This window comes from Macrobrachium nipponense, chromosome 29, assembly GCF_015104395.2.
Source record: "Macrobrachium nipponense isolate FS-2020 chromosome 29, ASM1510439v2, whole genome shotgun sequence".
Lineage (NCBI taxonomy): Eukaryota > Metazoa > Arthropoda > Malacostraca > Decapoda > Palaemonidae > Macrobrachium > Macrobrachium nipponense.
In genome coordinates, this window is record NC_061092.1 from 15,374,575 (window position 1) to 15,394,283 (window position 19,709).

Consider the following 19,709-nt stretch of genomic DNA (forward strand, 5'->3'; position numbering starts at 1 on the left):
TATTGCACGTTTCGGCTAGTCCCTTGAACCATGCAGCTCCTCTTTCTCCTCTTTCATTGTTATTAACAGGATGTTATATTATCCTACTCCTATGTAAACATATAACAAGGGAGTCCTTGTAATGTTTTGGTAATGGAAAAGACTTGTAGGAGCTCTCAGTATTGGGTGAGAGGCTCTTTCAAGTATTTGAACCGTACATTACGGCCTGATGTCCTAGGATATGAATCTTGAATGATTCTCCTCGATCCTGGATCATTTATTAGGAGAATAGGATAATAATAATTTGTTGTTTTGCAGAATAACGATGATAGAATTTTCCATTCTCTCGTTGCCCAGGCACGAGGACGGGAAGAAAGAATATAAGAGAGAGGTAGCAATATACGCCATCTTTATTTTATAGAAAGGGGAATAAAATTTAGTCTTTTTCCCCTAAAATATAAACTCTTTACAGAATGTAAGACAAAGGGCGTCAAAGAAAGAGAGGATAATACGTTATGCCTCATTTTAGACTTAGAGAGGTTGGATTCACAGAGGTCACGTTCTTCTCACAGCAGGTTTTGGAAGTCTTTTCCAAGACAGTCTGAATATTCTTTCAGCATCTATTTTAATGGACCTTAACAACCTCTCCACTCTGAGTCACCTTTGTATATATCTGCTATCAAAGAACGCAGTAAAAGACTATAGTCTGTATCTCTATAAAGGGAATTGGAGATAGCAGAGCATTAAGATCTTCGGGATCTTATACAATACCTCTATACGACAAGACTAGGAGATCTTATAATTACAATGGGATCCTATTTGGGCCTCAGATTCTGTGTTCTGACAAGATGGAACTGCTCCTCATCAATGTTTCTCTTGGCACTAAACGACCAAAAGGATGAGTGAAATTTTGGACTTGGAATCTGAAATCAAATTCTAGAAAGACTTGGCAATGGGTTCCTGCCAGCATGGTATGTTTGGCAAAAGAACTAAAACCTTTTATTCCTGGATCAACGCTTTCAGATAAAGGATTCATTGTCCAGGCAATGTATTTACGTTGTCATCTACAAATGAAGATAAGGTTTAAACGTTTGCTGACAGAGTCTTTGGAATAAGATGAGGGCTCAAAACTACTTCCCAGAAGGTTCGAAGAGATATATTTAACGAGCTAGAAATCAGGAATCCTCCCAATTTCAGCTCAGAGTCTCCTTAGACTTCCAGGCTCTTTCCCTGCCTTCGTGCAAGGATAGGGAAGATTTTGCAACGAGAGAACTCATCAACATGTAGGAAGAGTGCTCGTTAGCAACGGAAGTATCAAGTATGATCCTCCTCGGAGGAAGACTGGTCTCTCGGACTATTAGATTTCCTATCATCTACTGGATGTAGCTGACTAAAATTACCTCCCCTTGTTGCAGAGGCCATAAGCTCAAAGTGAAAGAATTTCTTCCACCCTTTTCCATTCTCCTGATAAACGATTGTGGATGTTCAGACTTTCGGACAATGTAGCGCCAATCAGGCGCTAAATGCCAAACAGGCGTAAAGACACCAGAGCAAGACAGTCCAAATAAACACTGTCATTGTCTGATGAGGAGAAGGAGTAGGCCTCCAATCTGGCGCAGATGTGCTAGAGGCGAATAAATCAGGCAAATAAAGTGTCCGAGGTGGACATCACCAGTTTTCATCGAGACTCTTAACAAGCTCGAATCTCCAGCAAGTGGGGAGAAGTCAGCCAGGCGCGAGGAGCCAGCCAGGCGCGAGGAGCCAGCCAGGCGCCAGGCAAGCGAAGCGCCAGCCAGGCGCGAGTGAGGCGCCAGCCAGGCGCGAGACGCCAGGCAGGCGCGAGGCGCCAGCCAGGGGCGAGGCGCCAGGCAGGCGCGAGGCGCCAGGCTGGCGCGAGGCACCAGCCAGGCGCGAAGCTCCAGCCAGGTGCAAGCCAGGCTCTGGGCTTCATCCAGAAGAGATCTATTTCAAAGAAAGCCCTGGTCTTCTTTGGAACAGTGGAATCTCTAAAGCACTTCTTGAGTAACTTGATGATTCCTTCAAACAGCTAAGAATTAAAAGCGCTTGAAGTGCGAGCTTTTAACAATTCTTGTTCTTTCCATAACAATATGTCGTGAGAGACATATTAGCTGTAATAACGGGAGAGGCAACTCTGTGTTGACTTCTCTTTGCACGAAGGAGATCAAGTGGGCCTATGAGAGATCCTTCTCTCTTTGTTATACGTGTCCACGGATGCGTTGCTGGGATAGGGAGCCGACACTGATCCTTAACTAGTGAATTAAAAAAATTTTATTTTTATTTTTTTTTAACATAAGTGTGTTATTTTCTGGGGTTATTTGAAATGAGTTTGGGGATAGCTCTTTTCAAATTAAGCACAAACCCTCGTGTTAGGATCAGGTGATCGGGATCGGTGTTGTGCTCCTTAAATTATGCCAATAGGCATTGGTGTATTGTCATGTAAGTGGATAAGACCCCATTGACAAATGACCACTAGATTCTGTCAAGTAAGTGGATAAGACCCCATTGACAGATCTACAAGAACTCTTAGCCATAGGTCACATCCTCGCTGAGGCTCTTGAGACAAAGCAGACTACTAGCAATAGCTAGGAAGTCGACCCTTCGTCTAAACACATAGGAACCAAGGTTTTATTTATTTATTACCTACAACGTATGTTGTTTACCTGTCTATTCAGTAATAGCTGTCTTTGACCCTCCACCAATGGTGTGAATCAGCTATGTATATATCTGACAGGTAAGTTGAATGTATAAAAATGATATTGTTATGATACAATAAAGTTTTATACATACTTACCTGGCAGATACTATATACAATTAAATGGCCCACCCAGCCTCCCCTCAGGAGACAGCTGGAAGAAAAAATATGAATTAGAAAACGGGTATGGTTCCTATTCCCGCCACCCAGCGGCGGGGGGTTAGATCACCTGACCTACCTGCCGCGTGTGCCGCGAAATTCGAATTTCTGTCGGGGACGACGGAGTAATAGCTATGTATATATCTGCCAGGTAAGTATGTATAACACTTTATTGTATCATAACAATATCATTTTTATTTTCACACAGGAATGCAAAATTAATCAACAAGGATGTTATGAATCTGACTTTGGGCAAGAATTAGAAGGAAAGAATGTTTTAATAGATGCCAATGAAGCAGTTACTGAGTTACTTAGTAAGTTACATAATAGTATGTACTAATTTGATTAGCTCAGTGAGTTTATTTACTTTCCTGTTCTTTATCTCCCACAAATCACTGATTTGCAGCCCTCCTTCTCAATTTGTTTTTCAAGTAGATGTGGGTCTTCCAGCTCTTCTGTGAGTTAGTAATATAGCACGTTGAAGAACTGAGGGAGCACACCAGTTTTTAATTTTTGAAGTATTGGGAAACATATATAAGTCAGTTATCACTTCCCCAGTAATTTCTGTAATGTCCCTCTGTAATTTCAGTAATGTCAAGTATCTCCCTTTTTGAGGGTTTTAAACAAAAGCATGCTTTTTATTTTTATTTTCACATTTAGAACTATAAGCAGGAATTTTCACAGTATATTCTTTTTATGCTTTCAGTGTAAATTATTGTTTTTACGTGTGATTTTTGTTTTTTGCCCTTTTTAGTGTAACAGTTGCCTTATGCTCTGTTTCTGTCATTGTATTAATTTCTGTCAATGTCTTCATCCAGATAATGTGAAATTAATGTATTCTGTTGTTTTATTGTTGAATCTCCAGGCTTTTACTGCTATGTCTTGCTCTGTATCTTTCTGGTCCTCTTACTCATGTCTATCCCTTCTCTTGAGTCAAGACCTCCCTTTCGTGTCATCTTTGGCAGCTTCCTGGTCACACGAGGGCCTCATGAGAAACATTTGGATCAATTCCCTTGAGGTTCAAGTATCCTCCTTTAACTGCTTAGTTATACCGAGGGTTCTGAGCTTTTCTTAGAGCAGGTCTTTTAGCCTTGGAAGTTTCCTTTGCATGTTTGTATCTGTGCTTTTGTAACAGTATCTACTGAGGTTTCTCATGGGGTATGATTGTCATGTGCTACCAGTCAAGGGATTCTAGTCATCCTCGTCCTCTTCATGATTTCATCCTGCATCCTTTTAGTATATGTTTTTCTTCAAATATTTGCCTTTCACAGCAGTTAACGCTGTGGTGGTATAAAAATGTTTGGTTTATTTGTTCAAGAAGTACTGAAGTTTTCATCTGAGTTTCGGTCAACTTTTGAAATTGCTTCCTTATATACATAGATGAAATTTCCCTTATTGAGGAGCTTGTAGCGTCTGTAACAACCTGTATTTAAGTAGATTCTTAGATGGTAAATAAATTATTGCTACTTAAGAGTGAAATATTATGAAAATATCTCATAACATTTTGTGCGCTCATCTGTATAGATTTTATATCAATTTTTCCAGGATTTTTGCCATTCATATTTGAAGTGGTGACATGGAGTATTTAAGCCTGTATTTTATTTTTATATCTTTTGCCTTACAGGTAAGTCTGATGGTTGTGGAGGACCTTCTATAATTCTGAATCAGGGAACGTTCATTCATTCTTATCCCTATGATTGGCGTACAAAGAAGCCTGTTATTATTCGTGCCTCAAAGCAGTGGTTTATTGATACAGATGAACTGAAAGATAATGCTTTGGTAAGAGCACTTCTTAATTTCTTGTAAGGAGTGGGACAGATTTTATTAGATATCCATTGTTAGCATTCTCTCAGGACTTTCATATATGTTTAGATACAAATTTTTATGTACAGAAAGGGGCTGTACACTGTATTTCCATACATATTTAATTTCTTGTATCCTAATATAGCACATGTTGTGCACTTTGCAATTTATACTATTGTTTAGGTTCAAAATAGTTAGATCTAGGGAGACGAATTTTCTGCGTTATAATCTGCACCTTAATACTGTTTTCATAACAAGTTTATTTTTGTATGCTGCTATCATTAGATTAAGCTGGCCTTCTTTCAAAGTAGCCTTACTTTGTGACAAGAGTATGTAAAGTAGATTATAAAGAAACTGAGATCTTTATAAGTACTAATCACATGTTTCATAGTAAGGTTACAATATTTATGGTTGATTTTGAGGATTGGTCTCTTATCTGTTGAAAAATCCCTTTCCCTTTAAGCTGTGAATGTGTTGAAGAGTTTTTGTGCATTGTTACAAAGCCTTTTTGTTTTCTGTATCAAATGGAAAAAGTCTTTTGTATTTTACTCACTTATTTTTTCTTTGCAGTATAGTATCTCACTGAATTTTGATAAAAATAAATAGAACAGTTTATTATAGAATAGTACTTACAAATGTCCACAGTTAGGTATAAACCATTGATGATTTGTACATTGAACAGATCTTTTAGCCTTAAGTTTTGGTTTTCCTTGAGTTTCTTTCCTCAGAGGTTAGAGAAAAATTTCGACAAAAGAATACATTTGCAAAAATTTAGTGTCCTTTTTGGGTTTATGGTATGTAGTTTGAGCACATTCAGACTTTGCTGGTGTGGAATTAACTACCTTAAGAACTAATGTTCATAACCTTGGAATGTGTTGGTATTCTTTAGGCAGGGCGATGTCACTCTACCTTGACCAGATTTTACTTGAAAAAATGGCTCATAGCTTTGTCAGGAAGGATCAACTTCTTATCAGGTCTTAAGCTTATATCAACCTTATGTTTAAGGATAGTTAAGTCATTTACCTTCTATCCTCTAATCTAAAGAGTGATTCAGGCAATATATGATAAGGGGGTTTTGTATGAAACAAACAATACTCTTCTTTCTTCTCCTCACATGGTAAATGGTTCTATTATGACACCAGTCCCCTTGTTGGGGATCTGTGTTTGTTTTGGGAATCATGGTCTAAGACTTCATTTTGTTTCATCTGTATTAGATAAGCAGTTCTTCCATCACTACTGATGTTTTGGTCTAAGTTGAGATGCTTGTATCTGTGGAGTATCTAAATATCATTTAAGTATATTAAAGTTTGTGAGAATTAATTGAAATGTATGAATGCTTTGGTCCAAAGAAGAAACTTTTGTATTTTATGTTGTGTTAGGTAACTCATCCTTTTGTTCTTAATTGTTAGTGAATTTTTATTCTTTTTCCTTTGAAATCTTACAGGAAGCCTTAAAAGAAGTTCAGATATACCCAAAAGACATTCAGTCAGGGATGGAAGGAATGCTGAAAAGGAGGCCTTATTGGTGTATATCAAGGCAGCGTGTATGGGGATGCCCCATTCCTGTCTTCTATGATGCCACATCCGATGAGCCTGTTACAAGCAGGTAATTATAGCAGTAATGGGTTTATAGAGTACAATTAAAGTTCAGGTCTCATAGGTCTCTCATTTATTGTGTTGAACAGCCCTGTTTGTGTAAATACAAATAGCAAATCTATTTATATTTTATTAATGCTTTGTACAGTTTCAAAAGTTTAAAGTAGAATTATTAAATTGTTAGTTGCAGTGTGTGAGGTGGGAATTGTGAAAGATTGGCAAGATCCCTCATTTTTTCCTTGACAAGGAGAAACCCTTTAATATCTCTTGTAGAAAACTTTCTTTTTTGGATTATGGTATTTGTTGGAAATGTTTGACAGTATTCTTCTCAAAACTTTTTTCAGAATCACCATGATTCATTAGCTTATAATGTACTGGTATTTGGTGGAGTTTTTTTTTTTTGGCTAATTCTTTACTTCCAAATGTTTATATGTGATTCTTAATTTCAATGTTGAAGGATTTGTTTGTTAACTTTACTGAGAGTATATGCTTTGTACTTTTGTTTTTGTGTTTTATAAATGAACCTCAGCAAACTTGCCAATGTATTCTGTAGAGAGCCTGTTGCACATTCATATCTTCACAGTAAACAGATCCACTTCTACTGTGCAGCACCTTTTAGCAGATCACTTGTTTTTTCTTTATGGTCCTTGGATTTTTTCTCTTCATCTTCATAAGGGTCCTTCAGATGTTATATTCTCTGTTGCTCCCTCTGTTGTAGCAGTATTCTTCAGCTCTTGTTTATTCTGCTCATTGTGAAGCTTTCCAAATAGTACTATTTTCTACTGTAACTATTATTTCTCAGGCAGCCCATTCCATAGATTCTTTCTCTTCAACTTGAATTTCTCTTTTTCATCTTTAATGTACTATGCCTCCTTCACTTCCTTTCCAACCTTGTTCAGCCTCTTTGCTATCCTGAATATTTACTTATTTTCCTCTTCTGAGTTGAGGTACTAATTCCTTTCCTCCCACCTCTCTTTGTCCTTGCATCCTCTTCAAGCTTTCCTTCTTTTTCCTTATAAACAATGTTGGTTAAAAAACTTTTTGGTTTGTATTTCATGACTATATAGAATGAATACTTTGTGTTATTCTTACCATTTTCAAAACAAAATTTCAGGGAAATAATTGAACACATAGTAAACTTGATGAAAGAGAAGGGTGCTGATATTTGGTGGGAACTGTCTGAGGAAGAGCTCTTGCCACCAACTTTAGTGAAGCAGTACCAGGTAGAAGGAAAAAAATTACCTAGAAAAGTAAGTTTTATCTTAAGTTTCTGTATTTTTTTGAAAGGGATAGTCTTTTTACAAGAGACATTATAATGAAAATTTATGATTTTCAGCACCATTTCATCTTTAGTTATACTTCGTTCTCCTTTTTATCTGTATACTTCGCTGATATCAGAACATTCATTTTGTAATAGTATGGGAGTAATTTTGCAATTGGAGAAATAGTCCTTCCATTGTATAAAAGGAGTACTCTTATTGAAGTAAGGGGACAATCTTTCATTGCCAGAAGAGGGAAGTGATGTCTTTTGTGGTTGGAAATATATTATCCTGTTGAAGCAACTTGATACTGAAGGTGTATGATTGTGTGAAATATTCATTTTAAAATTAATTCATGGCCTGAATTTATTTTTACCCTTTAACAAAGGCTGTTATAAGGTGCTTTCTCTCCCATAATTTTCTAGCCCATTATTTTTCAACAGGGATCTGATATTCTTGATATTTGGTTTGACTCTGGTTCTTCATGGTACAGTGTTTTGGGAAGTCCATCAGCAGATTTATATCTTGAAGGAATCGACCAGTTTACAGGATGGTTTCAGTCATCTCTCTTAACTTCTGTGGCAATAACAGGAAAAGCCCCATACAGGTAGGTGTATGAAAGTTTTACAATTAATTAAATCTGCATACTTGAAACCCACAAAATTTGAATGTGAATTGTAAGATGAATGTATAATATTGGGCCAGAACAGTATTCTTTGTAATAATATAGACTTGTTAACAAACCCCCAAAAAAATTTTCATAAGAATACTAATTGGTTAGTCTAGGCTAGCTTAGCGTATGCCAAGGGAATATGAATGTGTTAACATTTCATAAAAATATTTTGATAGTCATTGAATGTACAAAGTTATTAACAAAGTATTGACATAATTTATTGAACATTATCTTACTCCTCCCACTTTGAAACAGACAAGTAGTTTTTTTTCTTTTTCCAGAAATTTGTATGTCCATGGCTTCACTTTAGATGAAGAAGGAAAGAAAATGAGCAAGTCTCTTGGAAATGTTGTTGACCCACATGTCATTACTGATGGTGGTAAAAATCATCAGAAAGATCCAGTGTATGGTGCTGATGTGTTGAGGTAAGCCATGGTAGGATTTGAAGCATTGTATTGTTTTTTACTTCATTTGTGTAAAGAGTAATTAGAGGGAATCAGATACCTTTATTAATTTGATGTCTAAAGATTTAAAGAAAACTATTGGAGACAAATGGTGATGGAGGTGACAAGCCTCTCTTGTGAAATGTCAGAGAAAACAGAAGCATAGAAATATTGTAAATTTTTAGGTAGATAAAAATGTAACCTTCCAATTTTGGTAACCTAGCATGAGGATTTCAGAGGTTTTGGTTTTTTTTTTTTTTTTTGTAAGTTTTTCCTTCATCTTCTATAATAAATCTTTTGCTGGCCTCATCCATTCATGATTAAAATAGTTTTCTCATATTTGAGTTTTTATTTTTTATTTTTAGCAGAATTGAAATACCTACAGATTATCAAGTCAATAACCACAGCCTTATCCCATTTTTCAATTTTAATTATATATTTAAGATTTTTTTAATGTGTAGTTAAGATTTTCCTGTTTTTGGAACCTTTCAGATGGTGGGTCGCTGGACATGTTACCAATACTAATATGGTGAAGGTTGGAAAGAATATTTTAGACTCCTGCAGTAAGCAAGTGCAGAAAGTGAGGTTGACATTGAGATTTCTATTATCAGCCTTGGGTGATTATCAGCCTAGTCAACATAGTCTTCCTGTTAGTGCCCTTAGACCTGTGGATCAGTACATGCTTCATCTTCTTCATAATCACATTGAAAAAGTAAGTACTATTCTTAACAGTTTCCTATCTGATGTTTTAGTAAACAGATGAATATTGGAACTGGATGTAGTATGTACAGTAGAAATAGTTGGAAGGTATGTGTATGCACAGTAAAAACAATACAACAAGCATGTACTTCAAATGATAATCTTGTCATAATGAAGCATGCTTCTACTTAACATATTATAGTAATGATTTTTTTCCTTGGATCAAGTATAGACTTACTGTCTTTGTAGCTTACTGCCATTATAACCTTTCGTACAAAAGGATAACAAGGAAATAACTAGTAGCCAAGAACTAATCCATTTTTGTTATTATAACAGTATTAGAGTAATTTTACTGAATATAATTTTGTGCTGAGTCAAATTTAAGTTGTACAGTCAATGTTAGTCCTCAGAAAAAGAAGATTAATGCCAGGGTGAGGAAAGTTTACTTTAATAGGTGTTAATCACAATGTTGCTGGCATTTTAAGAAATTCAAATAGTAGTGAAAATTTTTTAGAAGAGGCTAACTGTATTACTATATAAAGGTTTTCTACAACTGCTTTTCAGGTATGGGAGAACTACAACCAGTTTCATTATCACAAAGTAGTGAGCAGCTCTGTTGCATTTATCAATGCTGACGTATCTTCTTTTTATATAAATCTAGTTCGAGACAGGTAAGTGTAGTTATATGAATAACTTTCTACTTTTTCTAATTTATATACCTTTTTAAAAGGGGGAGGGTACATTTCACACACACTATCAAGTTGACAAAAAACTGAATGTGCTAAAAATATCATTCAAGTAATGGATAAACATACACTAAAGTAATAAGATAGAATAACTTAGAAACGATGTGTTAGCAACAGCAGACATTAGTTTTGTGTAAACTAATGTAAAGTACTTAAATGTGAGAAAAGATGTTTGGGAAAGCAGCAAGGAAATGTTACATTTATTAAAGCCCACTGTACATCAGTCAAGTATAACACAAGAATGATTAAAACTTTGAATGCACTTAGTAGACCTGAGCCTAAGACAAGGTACTTGATGAAAGTTTTTATTTTTTCAGTGCTTAACTATCCCAGCAACATACCTTGTCAAAGTAGTAAAATAAAACTTCTTTGAGTGTTTAGTCATCTTTGCAACATGCACTCAGCATATCTTGTTAGTGTTTTATATAGAGAGTATATAGAGAGTATAAGATGGGGAGTAAAGAAAAACAGGTAAAATGAATTACACCTGTGTTTAATATTGAAAGGGGTCTCAGGTTGGGTTGGGTCACTAATACTAATGCAAAAAAACTCCAAATTACCCGAAAAAACATGAAATACTCAATATGATTTAATAAATAAACTGATGATTATATGGTTATCAAATAGAAATGTACATGTTATAAGATGTAAAACATGTAATAAATAAATCTATTAATCTAATAGACATACTGTATACACAGAATCAGCCACCCCAGCACATTTCAGAATACTATAGTAGATTACTGGAAGCAAATGCTTCACCTTTTTATAAATATATACTATACTGTATACAAAAGTAAATGTCATATTTTTAAGCCAGTCAGTCAAAGAGCTTATCCATCCTCAATTTTTGTTTAAAATCCAGTTTATTACAAATTTAAAGCATTACAATTTTTTATTATAATTTAAAATTCAGTGTTGAGAACAACCCTTTGATTATCTAGTTCAGTTACATGATAATAATGAAGCGCTTCAGTGACGTGGTCGGTATGGTGTTGGCCTGGCACCTCAGTGACCGCGAGTTCGATTCTCAGCATTCCATTGAGGAGTTAGAAATGTGTATCTCTTGTGATAGAAGTTTACTCTCGACGTGGTTTGGAAGTCACGTAAAGCCGTTGATCCTGTTGCTGAATAACCACTGGTTCCATGCAACATAAACACACCACACAAACAATAATAATAATGTACCCATTCTAGGCTAGGAAGGCCAGATGGAAAACTGTCGGATAAAAATTTTTGTTAAATAAAAATACAATAAGCCCTCTTGATCCATAGGTCCTAAATTAGCCTTTGTCATGCTATTTATGTCCCATAAGGAATGGTTTGCCCACCTGCTGTCTTTTCTAACACCTAGGGAACTTACAGTGTGCAGTATTCCCACATTATCTATTTTCATCACAAACTCCCATGTTCTGAACATGCCTTAAGGTTGTTTAATAATTGCTGGTCAAGCTTTTTGGACATAGATGTAGACTTGAGTGCAACGGTTTCTTAATGCAGATTATTGCTATAAGAAATACCATACATTGTTTATTTTTAAATAGGAAATCAGTATCTTTTTTCACATTATTTTACTTTCATTTTGCTGGAAGAGTAAAGTAACTAGGATGACAGAATAACCCATTTGTTGTTCGTACTTATTCATAGTTCTTACTTTTTTGGATGGTACGATTTACAGTAGCATTGCAAGGTACACTAAATAGGGGTAAAAGTTCTTGCAGACCCCATTTCTACAAAAAATCCTTTGGGTGAGCTTGTGAGATTCTAAAAAAATAAATCAGGAGTCTCATGGAATTTTTTTTATACTAATGATAATGATTGGATAGTCTGAAATCAGTTGAGAATAACAATTTTGTACATGAACTTTCCTGTCAGATATATACTTAGCTATACGTCTCTGACGTCACGACAGAATTCAAAACTCGCGGCACACGCGACAGGTAGGTCAGGTGATCTACCTTACCCGCTGGGTGGCGGCTGTAAGAACCAATCTCCCTTTCCAGTCATAAATTTTGCTGTCGCCGGTGACGACTACACCTGTGGTTGTTACCTCCTGACAGCTTTATTCGATTCTCGTTGCCGTGGATTTATTTGGACTGACTTTCGGTGAAGTACCTGATCTTGTTGGCTTGACATACGCATTTGTGGATTGTTTTGGATATTGATTTGGATTTTTCTTTGATTTCGAGATGTCTGAGTTAGAGGTTAAGAAATCTTCTATGTTTAGGGTGTGCTCTATGGATGAATGCAAGGTGAGACTAACCGAAAGCTACGGTAGATCCTCACACAGTTTGCTTTAAATGTAGAGGGAAAGAATGTGCTTTTGTTAAACCCGTGGTAACTGAGTGGTTGAGAAGTTGGATGAGGGTGAATGGAAGGCTCTTTCTTCATACTTGAGGAAGTTAGAAGAAAGACAGGGTGAGAAAGGCTTCGTCTAGGAGTTCTAGTAAGTCTCGTATTAGCGAGGTAGAAGAAGATCCTGTTGTAGCATTAGAACCTTCTCCAGTTTCAGCTCCTGCGCCCTGCATCGAACCTAAGGATACGACTACGGAAGTGGCAACCATGAGAGCCACGATGCCTTAGCATGGAAAAGAAGATTCGTTCGTTGCAAGGTAAGAGTAGTGAAGGTGAATTGTGCGAGGGACCCCAGTTGCAGTGGAGGGTGCGTCTGATCGGCTCCTTAATGCTTCCAGGCCTAGACCTCTTCCAGACTCCCAGTCCAGTGGAGGAGGAAAGTCAACAGCCGCAGGAAGGTTAGGGAGAAACTCCACCGATCAGGCGTCCCCTCGGTAGATCTGATGTTCGTACCCAGGCTGCCCTTGTTCGCGCGAAGAAGGAGGTATTGCGCCAATGCTTCTCTTCTTCTTCCTCACCTTCGCCTAGAAGAGGATGGAGCGCCTCGGATTCTTCGCGACCGCTGAAGAGAGCCTGGAAGGCTCCTGGCGCCTTTCCTTCCAGCCCGGAAGTTTTTCCAGAAGAGCCGGAAGTAGAGATCAAGAAAACCCAGGATGGAGCAGTTCTCGCCTCATAGTAGGCTTCGAGCCTTCTTCTCCGGTGGAGGATTTTGCAAGATCTCCAGCTCGAATTCTTGCTGGACTGCAAGCGCAGATTTCGGCGCTGGCGGGCTCCTTGGCAGGAGGAAAACACGTCGGAAAGACGTCTCGCTCCCTGTCAAGAAGTCTAGGATCCCTTCCGCCTGTGTTTACCGTCTCAGTCAGAGTCGGTTCTCTCCCTGTTTCAGCGGGATGGAAGGAGGCGCTCTTCCCTCGCACACGCTTGTCGTCTTCAGGCGTCAATCGCCCAAGAAGCTTTCTCCTGGTGACTACATCTCTCCAGTAGGAAGGGATCTAGCGACCTAGTAGGCGCTCGTCTAAAGACAGGCGTTACAGCCTCGTCTTCTCGCTCATTTCCGAAGATCCTTCATTCTCCGGATAAGAGAGCCTACTCTTTGATGGATTCGTCAAGAGACAGGATCTCGCCTTTGTTAGGCGCCTTGAGCCTAGTAGGCGCTACTCCCCAAGTAGACGCTCTCCCGCTCCCAAACGCGGTGCGGAGGATAGGCGCTTTTCTCCTGATAGGCGCGGCTCTCCTTTTAGCCGCTCTGTTCAGGACAGGCGTGTAGAGCCTGAAAGAGATGTCTCTTCTGGGAGACTACCTTTTGAAGAGACACACAAGTCTGGATCGAAGTTTGTGGAGCATGGTAGACGCCGGGGTTCACCTAGTAGGAGACCCTTCTCCAGGGCTTCGCTCTCCTGTAAGTAGGCGCCAAGAGCCTAGTAGGCGTTAGCCTCATGGTAGGCGCAGCTCGCCTGGCAGCCGCTCTCCTTTGAACAGGCGCATGGATCCTGTGAAGCGCGCCTTGAGCGAAAATAGTTAATGCTCTCCTCTCCTAGCAGGCGCTCCCTTTGGAAGCCCGGAATTCTAGGAGTAGGATTAAGGATCAAAGAGCACGCACTCATCAGAGTAGGAAGGACTCATTCGAGAGGAGCTCTCCAGAAAACGTTTGCTTCCCCTGATAGGCGCCAGTCTGCTACTAGACACACACTAGACAGACGCACTTCTTTAGAGAAGGCTAACTGCCCTCGTAAAGTAGCGGAGGGTTCTTCAGTGGATGAAGTTGAACCTTCAGAAGAGGATTTGGTGAAGGACTCGTCAGTTTCGTCCTATAAGATCCTTACAGATCTCCTTCTTCAAGAGTTTGGAGACTCCCTTACTCCCGTCGCTCCTCCGTCTCCTCTCTTTATTCTCGACTTCGAAGAAGACGAAAAGTTTCCTCTTGTGTGAGGATGAAGCCAACCATCTCAATGAAGAAGGCTTTGAGAGGTTTTGGTGATTGGCTGCTTTCTAAGGAAGAGAAAGGGAAGACTGTGTTTTCTTCCTCCTTCCAAGCTTACGGGCAGACTGGGGTTTTTGGTACGAGTCTGGAGAACCATAGGCCTGGGTCTTCCTTCATCGGCGGATGCGGACTTCTCTTCTCTGGTAGATGCAGCACGACGCTCGGCTCTTTTGTCTGCTAAGACTACCTGGGCTATGAACGAGCTTGACCACCTGCTGAAGGGAATGTTTAGAGTCTTGGAAGTCTTCAACTTCCTTGACTGGTCTTTGGGGGTCTTTGGCTAAGAAGACTCAGAACCCGGATGCTATTTCGCCAGAAGATCTCAAACAGTGTCCTAACGTGCATTGATAAAGCAGTTAGAGATGGATCGAGCGAAATAGCCTCCCGTGTTTGGAGCAGGGATTCTTAAGAAGAGATCAGTCTTCTGCTCTTTCTGACGAAGTCTGTTTCGCGTGCCCAAAGAGCCTCTCTTCTGTATTCGCAGCTCTCGCCTCTGCTATTTCCGAAGAAGATAATACAGGACATCTCAGGATCTATCTCTGCGAAGGCGACTCAGGACATGCTCGCAGCAGTCGGCACGGAAGCCTAGGACCTCCTTCCCAGACTAAGACGAAGAAGGAGACTCCAGCTAGACAGGAGCCCTTTCGAGGGGGCCCTCCTTCTAGAGCCTCTACCTCGAGAGGTAATAGACCTTTCAAGAGAGGTAGATCCTTCTCACGCTCTGCCAGAGCTAAGAAGTAGGGAAGTAGTCCTCCAAACACCAGTAGGTGCCAGGCTTCTAAGATTCTCGGAAGCCTGGGCAAAGAGAGGAGCGGACAACTGGTCCCTCTCGATTATCCGGAAAGGATATCTGATTCCCTTTTACGAAAGACCACCGTTGACAACGACTCCGAGGGAGTTGGTGGCCAGGTACAGGGAATCCCATCATGAGCCTTGCTTTAACACAAGCAGTGGAACAAAGTTCGAGAAAGAGGCTATAGAGTTAGTGAGCGACCCTTGCTCAGCGGGCTTTTACAACCGCCTCTTTCTAGTTCCAAAAGCCTCAGGAGGATGGAGACGGTTCATGGATGTAAGCGCCCTGAATTTCTTTGTAGAAAAGAGGAAGTTCGCCATGGAGACGACATCCTCAGTGTGGCGGCCCTTCGGCCAGGAGGGGACTGGATGGTGTCCCCTAGATCTTCAGGACGCTACTTCCATGTGCCTATCCATCCTTCTTCAAGGAAATACCTCAGGTTCATGATGGGAGGAAGGATATTCCAGTTCAGGGCTTTGTGCTTCGGCCTTTCAACAGCCCTCAGGTCTTCACAGGCCTAATGAAAAATGTAGCAAGATGGCTACATTTGGAGGGAGTCAGAGTGTCCCTTTACTTGGACGACTGGCTAATCAGAGCCAAGTCGCAGAAAAGATGTTTGGAGGACCTACAAAAGACCCTTTTCATGGCAAGTTCTCTGGGACTTTTGGTGAACTTTCAAAAGTCTCAGTTTGATCCCCAGTCAAGATCGTATCTATCTGGGGATTTCGGATGGCTTCTCTGGATTTTGGGCGGGCTTTTCCGTCTCCTAGAAAGGATAGCCCGAGGGTCAGAGAAAGTCAAAGCCTTCCTAGAGAAAGAAGTATGCACAGCGAGGGAGTGGATGATGAGTTGTTGGGACACTCTCCTCGTTGGAGCAATTCCTTTCTCTAGGAAGGTTGCACCTCAGACCTCTCCAGTTCTTTCTACATCGAAACTGGAGGTGTCGTTCGCAAAACCTAGAGTTCTCCTTCAAGATCTCAAGGGAAATCAAGAAGGACCTCTCTTGGTGGGCAACCTCTCAGGTTTGCAGAAGAAGGGATGTCCCTTCACATTCCGAACCCCAACCAAGTGTTGTATTCCGACGCCTCGGAAAGGAAACAGGTTGGGGAGCAACGCTCGGCTCAAGAGAAGTGTCAGGCACCTGGAAGAAGGAACAGGTGACCTGGCACATCAACAAGAAGGAGCTGATGGCGTTTGGCTAGCTTTGAAAGCTTTCGAGCCCCACGTCCTAGCTTCAGCAGTACAGATCAAACTCGGACAACACCACGGCCCTGGCTACATCAGGAAGCAAGGGGGGACTCACTCTTTCTCCCTGTACGAGACAGCAAAAGAACTTCTGCTTTGGGCAGAGCAAAGGAGGATTTGTCTCTTACCAGGTTCGTACAGGGAGAAAAGAATGTCAGAGCAGACCTCCTAAGCAGGAAAGATCAAGTCCTGCCTGCAGAGTGGACTCTTCACGAGGATGTTGCCAGGACCTGTGGAAGCTTTGGGGCAAGCCTCATATAGACCTCTTCGCCACAGCCAAGAATGCGAGGATAGCCAACTACTGCTCCCCGATATCGGACCCGAGGGCAGTGTCGATAGACGCGTTTCTACTAGATTGGAAGGGTCTAGACATGTATGCTTTTCCTCCATTCAAGATACTGGGAGAGACTCTAAAGAAATTTGCAGAATCAGAGGCAGCAGGATGACGCTGGTAGCCCCCCGTTCTGGCCCGCACAAGTATGGTTGTTTCAGAGGTACTGGAATGGTTAGTAGATCTTCCGAGAACATTACCACAGAGGATCGATCTGCTCGACAACCCCACTTCGAGAGGTATCACAAAAAAAACCTCCCCGCTCTAGATCTGACTGGCTTCAGACTGTCAAAAGTTTGGTCAGAACGAGAGGCTTTTCTGCAAGAGTTGCAACGGCTATCGCAGCAGCAAGAAGGCCTTCTACCCTTAGAGTCTACCAATCGAAGTGGGACGTCTTTCGGCGATGGTGTAGGAACCATCACTTTTCCTCTTCCAGTACCTCTGTGACCCAAATAGCAGACTTCTTACTTTTCCTTAGGGAAGAAAGTGGATTGGCGGTATCCACCATTAAAGGCTATCGTAGCATGCTATCTGCAGTGTTTAGGCACAGAACTTAAACATTTCAGAAGATAAGGACCTTCATGATCTAATAAGATCGTTTGAAACATCCAAGAAGGTTTCTCCAGGGATTCCGAGTTGGAATCTGGATGTAGTGCTACATTACCTGAGGTCCATAAGTTCGAACCGCCGCAGTCTGGCCTCGTTTAGAGACCTCACGAAGAAGACATTTTTCTCATGGCAATTGGCTTCCGCAAGAGGGTTAGTGAACTCCATGCACTAGAAGGAAATGTGGGATTCAGAGGAGATGCAGCTATCTGTTCGTTCCTTCCTTCGTTCTTGGCTAAGAACGAGAACCCTCAAATCCTTGGCCTAGGAGCTTTGCAGTCCAAGGCTTGTCTGCATTAGTAGGCGAGGAAGCAGAGAGGTCGCTTTGCCCAGTACGAAGTTTAAAGTTCTATCTACAGAGAAAGCACTTAAGGGCAATGATGTCAACCTTTGGTGCTCTGTAAGAGATCCAAGGAGGACGCTTTCGAAGAATGCGCTTTCTTTCTTTATCAGAAGCTGGTGAAAGAAGCGCATGCGATATGTGATGAAAGTCAATTCAAAGTTCTTAAGGTCAAAGCTCATGAGTTAAGAGCTATTGCCACGTCATTGACTTTTAACAAAAACATATCCCTGAGTAATATTATGAAGGCAACATTCTGGCGTTGCAACTCGTCTTTGCAAATTTCACTATCTGAGAGACGTCAAAATTACGTATGAAAAGGTGCTTCGGGTTAGGCCCGTACGTATCAGCGGATTCGGTGCTGGGGCAGGGAGCTGAGACATATCCTTTGTAGTATATATTTTTCCCCTTGTTAGGTTGTAAGTTTTTGGTTGTTTGAAAGAACATGCGGGTAGGCATGTTTTTCATTTCGTAGTCTAACAATGATTAGATTGGGTTAGGTGATCGGTTTATGTTTGAGCTCCTTGCAATGATAGTGGTTAGGTTCTGTCATATAAGTGGGCGAATCCCCGTTGACAGATCCTGCTCGGATTCTATCAAGTAAGCGGATAACCAAATCCCTTTGATAGACCCAAAGAGTCTGTCAGCTGTAGGTCACGCCCTCGCTGAAGCTCTTAAGGCAACGCAGACTCATAGACAGTAACTACGAAGTCTTCTGCCTAAACAGGTAAGAACCAAGGTTGTATTTACATCCTACAACTAGTGTTGTTTTCCCCTTTTTTCCATATTTATATTGCTGTCTCTTTCCCTCCACCAAGGGTGTCAATCAGCTAAGTATATATCTGACAGGAAAGTTCATGTACAAAAATGTTATTGTTAGTATACAATAAGGTTTTGTACATACTTACCTGGCAGATATATACGATTGATGGCCCGCCCAGCCTCCCTCAGGAGACAGGTGGAAGGAAAAATTCTGGCTGGAAAGGGAGATTGGTTCTTACAGCCGCCACCCAGCGGCGGGTAAGGTAGATCACCTGACCTACCTGTCGCGTGTGCCGCGAGTTTTGAATTCTGTCGTGACGTCAGAGACGTATAGCTAAGTATATATCTGCCAGGTAAGTATGTACAAAACCTTATTGTATACTAACAATAACATTTTAAAAATTGAATAATTTTCTGATGAATCAATAAAACAGATATAAGATATTTTAGATATTTTCTTTTTATGTTTTAGGCTTTATTGCGAGTCTCGGTGGAGTCCCAAAAGGATTTCTGCATTAGTTGTATTGCAGAACTTATTAAATCACTTGCTATTCACATTGGGACCAATATTACCACATCTGACTGAAGAAATTACCCTACACCATCCTGTAAAAAAAGGTATGTAGTAGGAATATACAGAAATAGACTTCTTTTAATATTATTTTTTAATACAAAACCTACCAACTATTATTAGTCTTATCCTATGTGAAATGGATTCAGCCACTGATGGGAAGATTAGAAAGAAGTAAAGCTCCACTGCACATGCCCAGCTCACAGTACACTACCCGTCAAATATCATGTTTCGTTTTTATGTGTGGCTTCAAGTATGTTGGACATATGTTGCTCTTCCCAGTATTTAGTATTTCTCCAGTTCTCATGTTTTAATTCAGTGTTTTTATGTGCCATTTCATGGTTTTATATTTTAAAGTGATTCACATAGAGTACATTTATTTACCGTCTTAGGTGTGTTATAAAGGTACATATACATTGTGAGTTTTTAGTTTTCTGCTGTTTTGGTTGGGCTATCTCATAGTATAGAACAATGTATATCAGGTTTCTTTGCTTGTTGGTGATCAATGCTTTGCCTGCAATATTGTTTGAGGCCTGTTGTGCCTCAAATTATCCTGCGTGTTCATGATGTCGTATGTTCTTTATCATCCTGTTGTCAGTTTCTTCATTTATTTCTTCCCTCTGATGTTTACAATGATCTGTGACTTGATTGGAAAA

The 19,709-nt window shown here is 40.2% G+C and overlaps 1 protein-coding gene across 1 annotated transcript in view; it reads left to right on the plus strand.

The window, feature by feature from the left end:
• The window catches only part of LOC135206147 (isoleucine--tRNA ligase, mitochondrial-like), a gene marked incomplete at its 5' end in the record, with an annotated part of 34,286 nt that overhangs the window by 7,949 nt on the left and 6,628 nt on the right, over window positions 1-19,709 (plus strand). Inside the window, 9 exon segments of the mRNA XM_064237408.1 lie at window positions 3,060-3,165; window positions 4,476-4,630; window positions 6,099-6,259; window positions 7,364-7,499; window positions 7,952-8,115; window positions 8,463-8,606; window positions 9,117-9,336; window positions 9,888-9,994; window positions 18,955-19,100. Coding sequence (XP_064093478.1) covers window positions 3,060-3,165; window positions 4,476-4,630; window positions 6,099-6,259; window positions 7,364-7,499; window positions 7,952-8,115; window positions 8,463-8,606; window positions 9,117-9,336; window positions 9,888-9,994; window positions 18,955-19,100 — 1,339 coding nt within the window.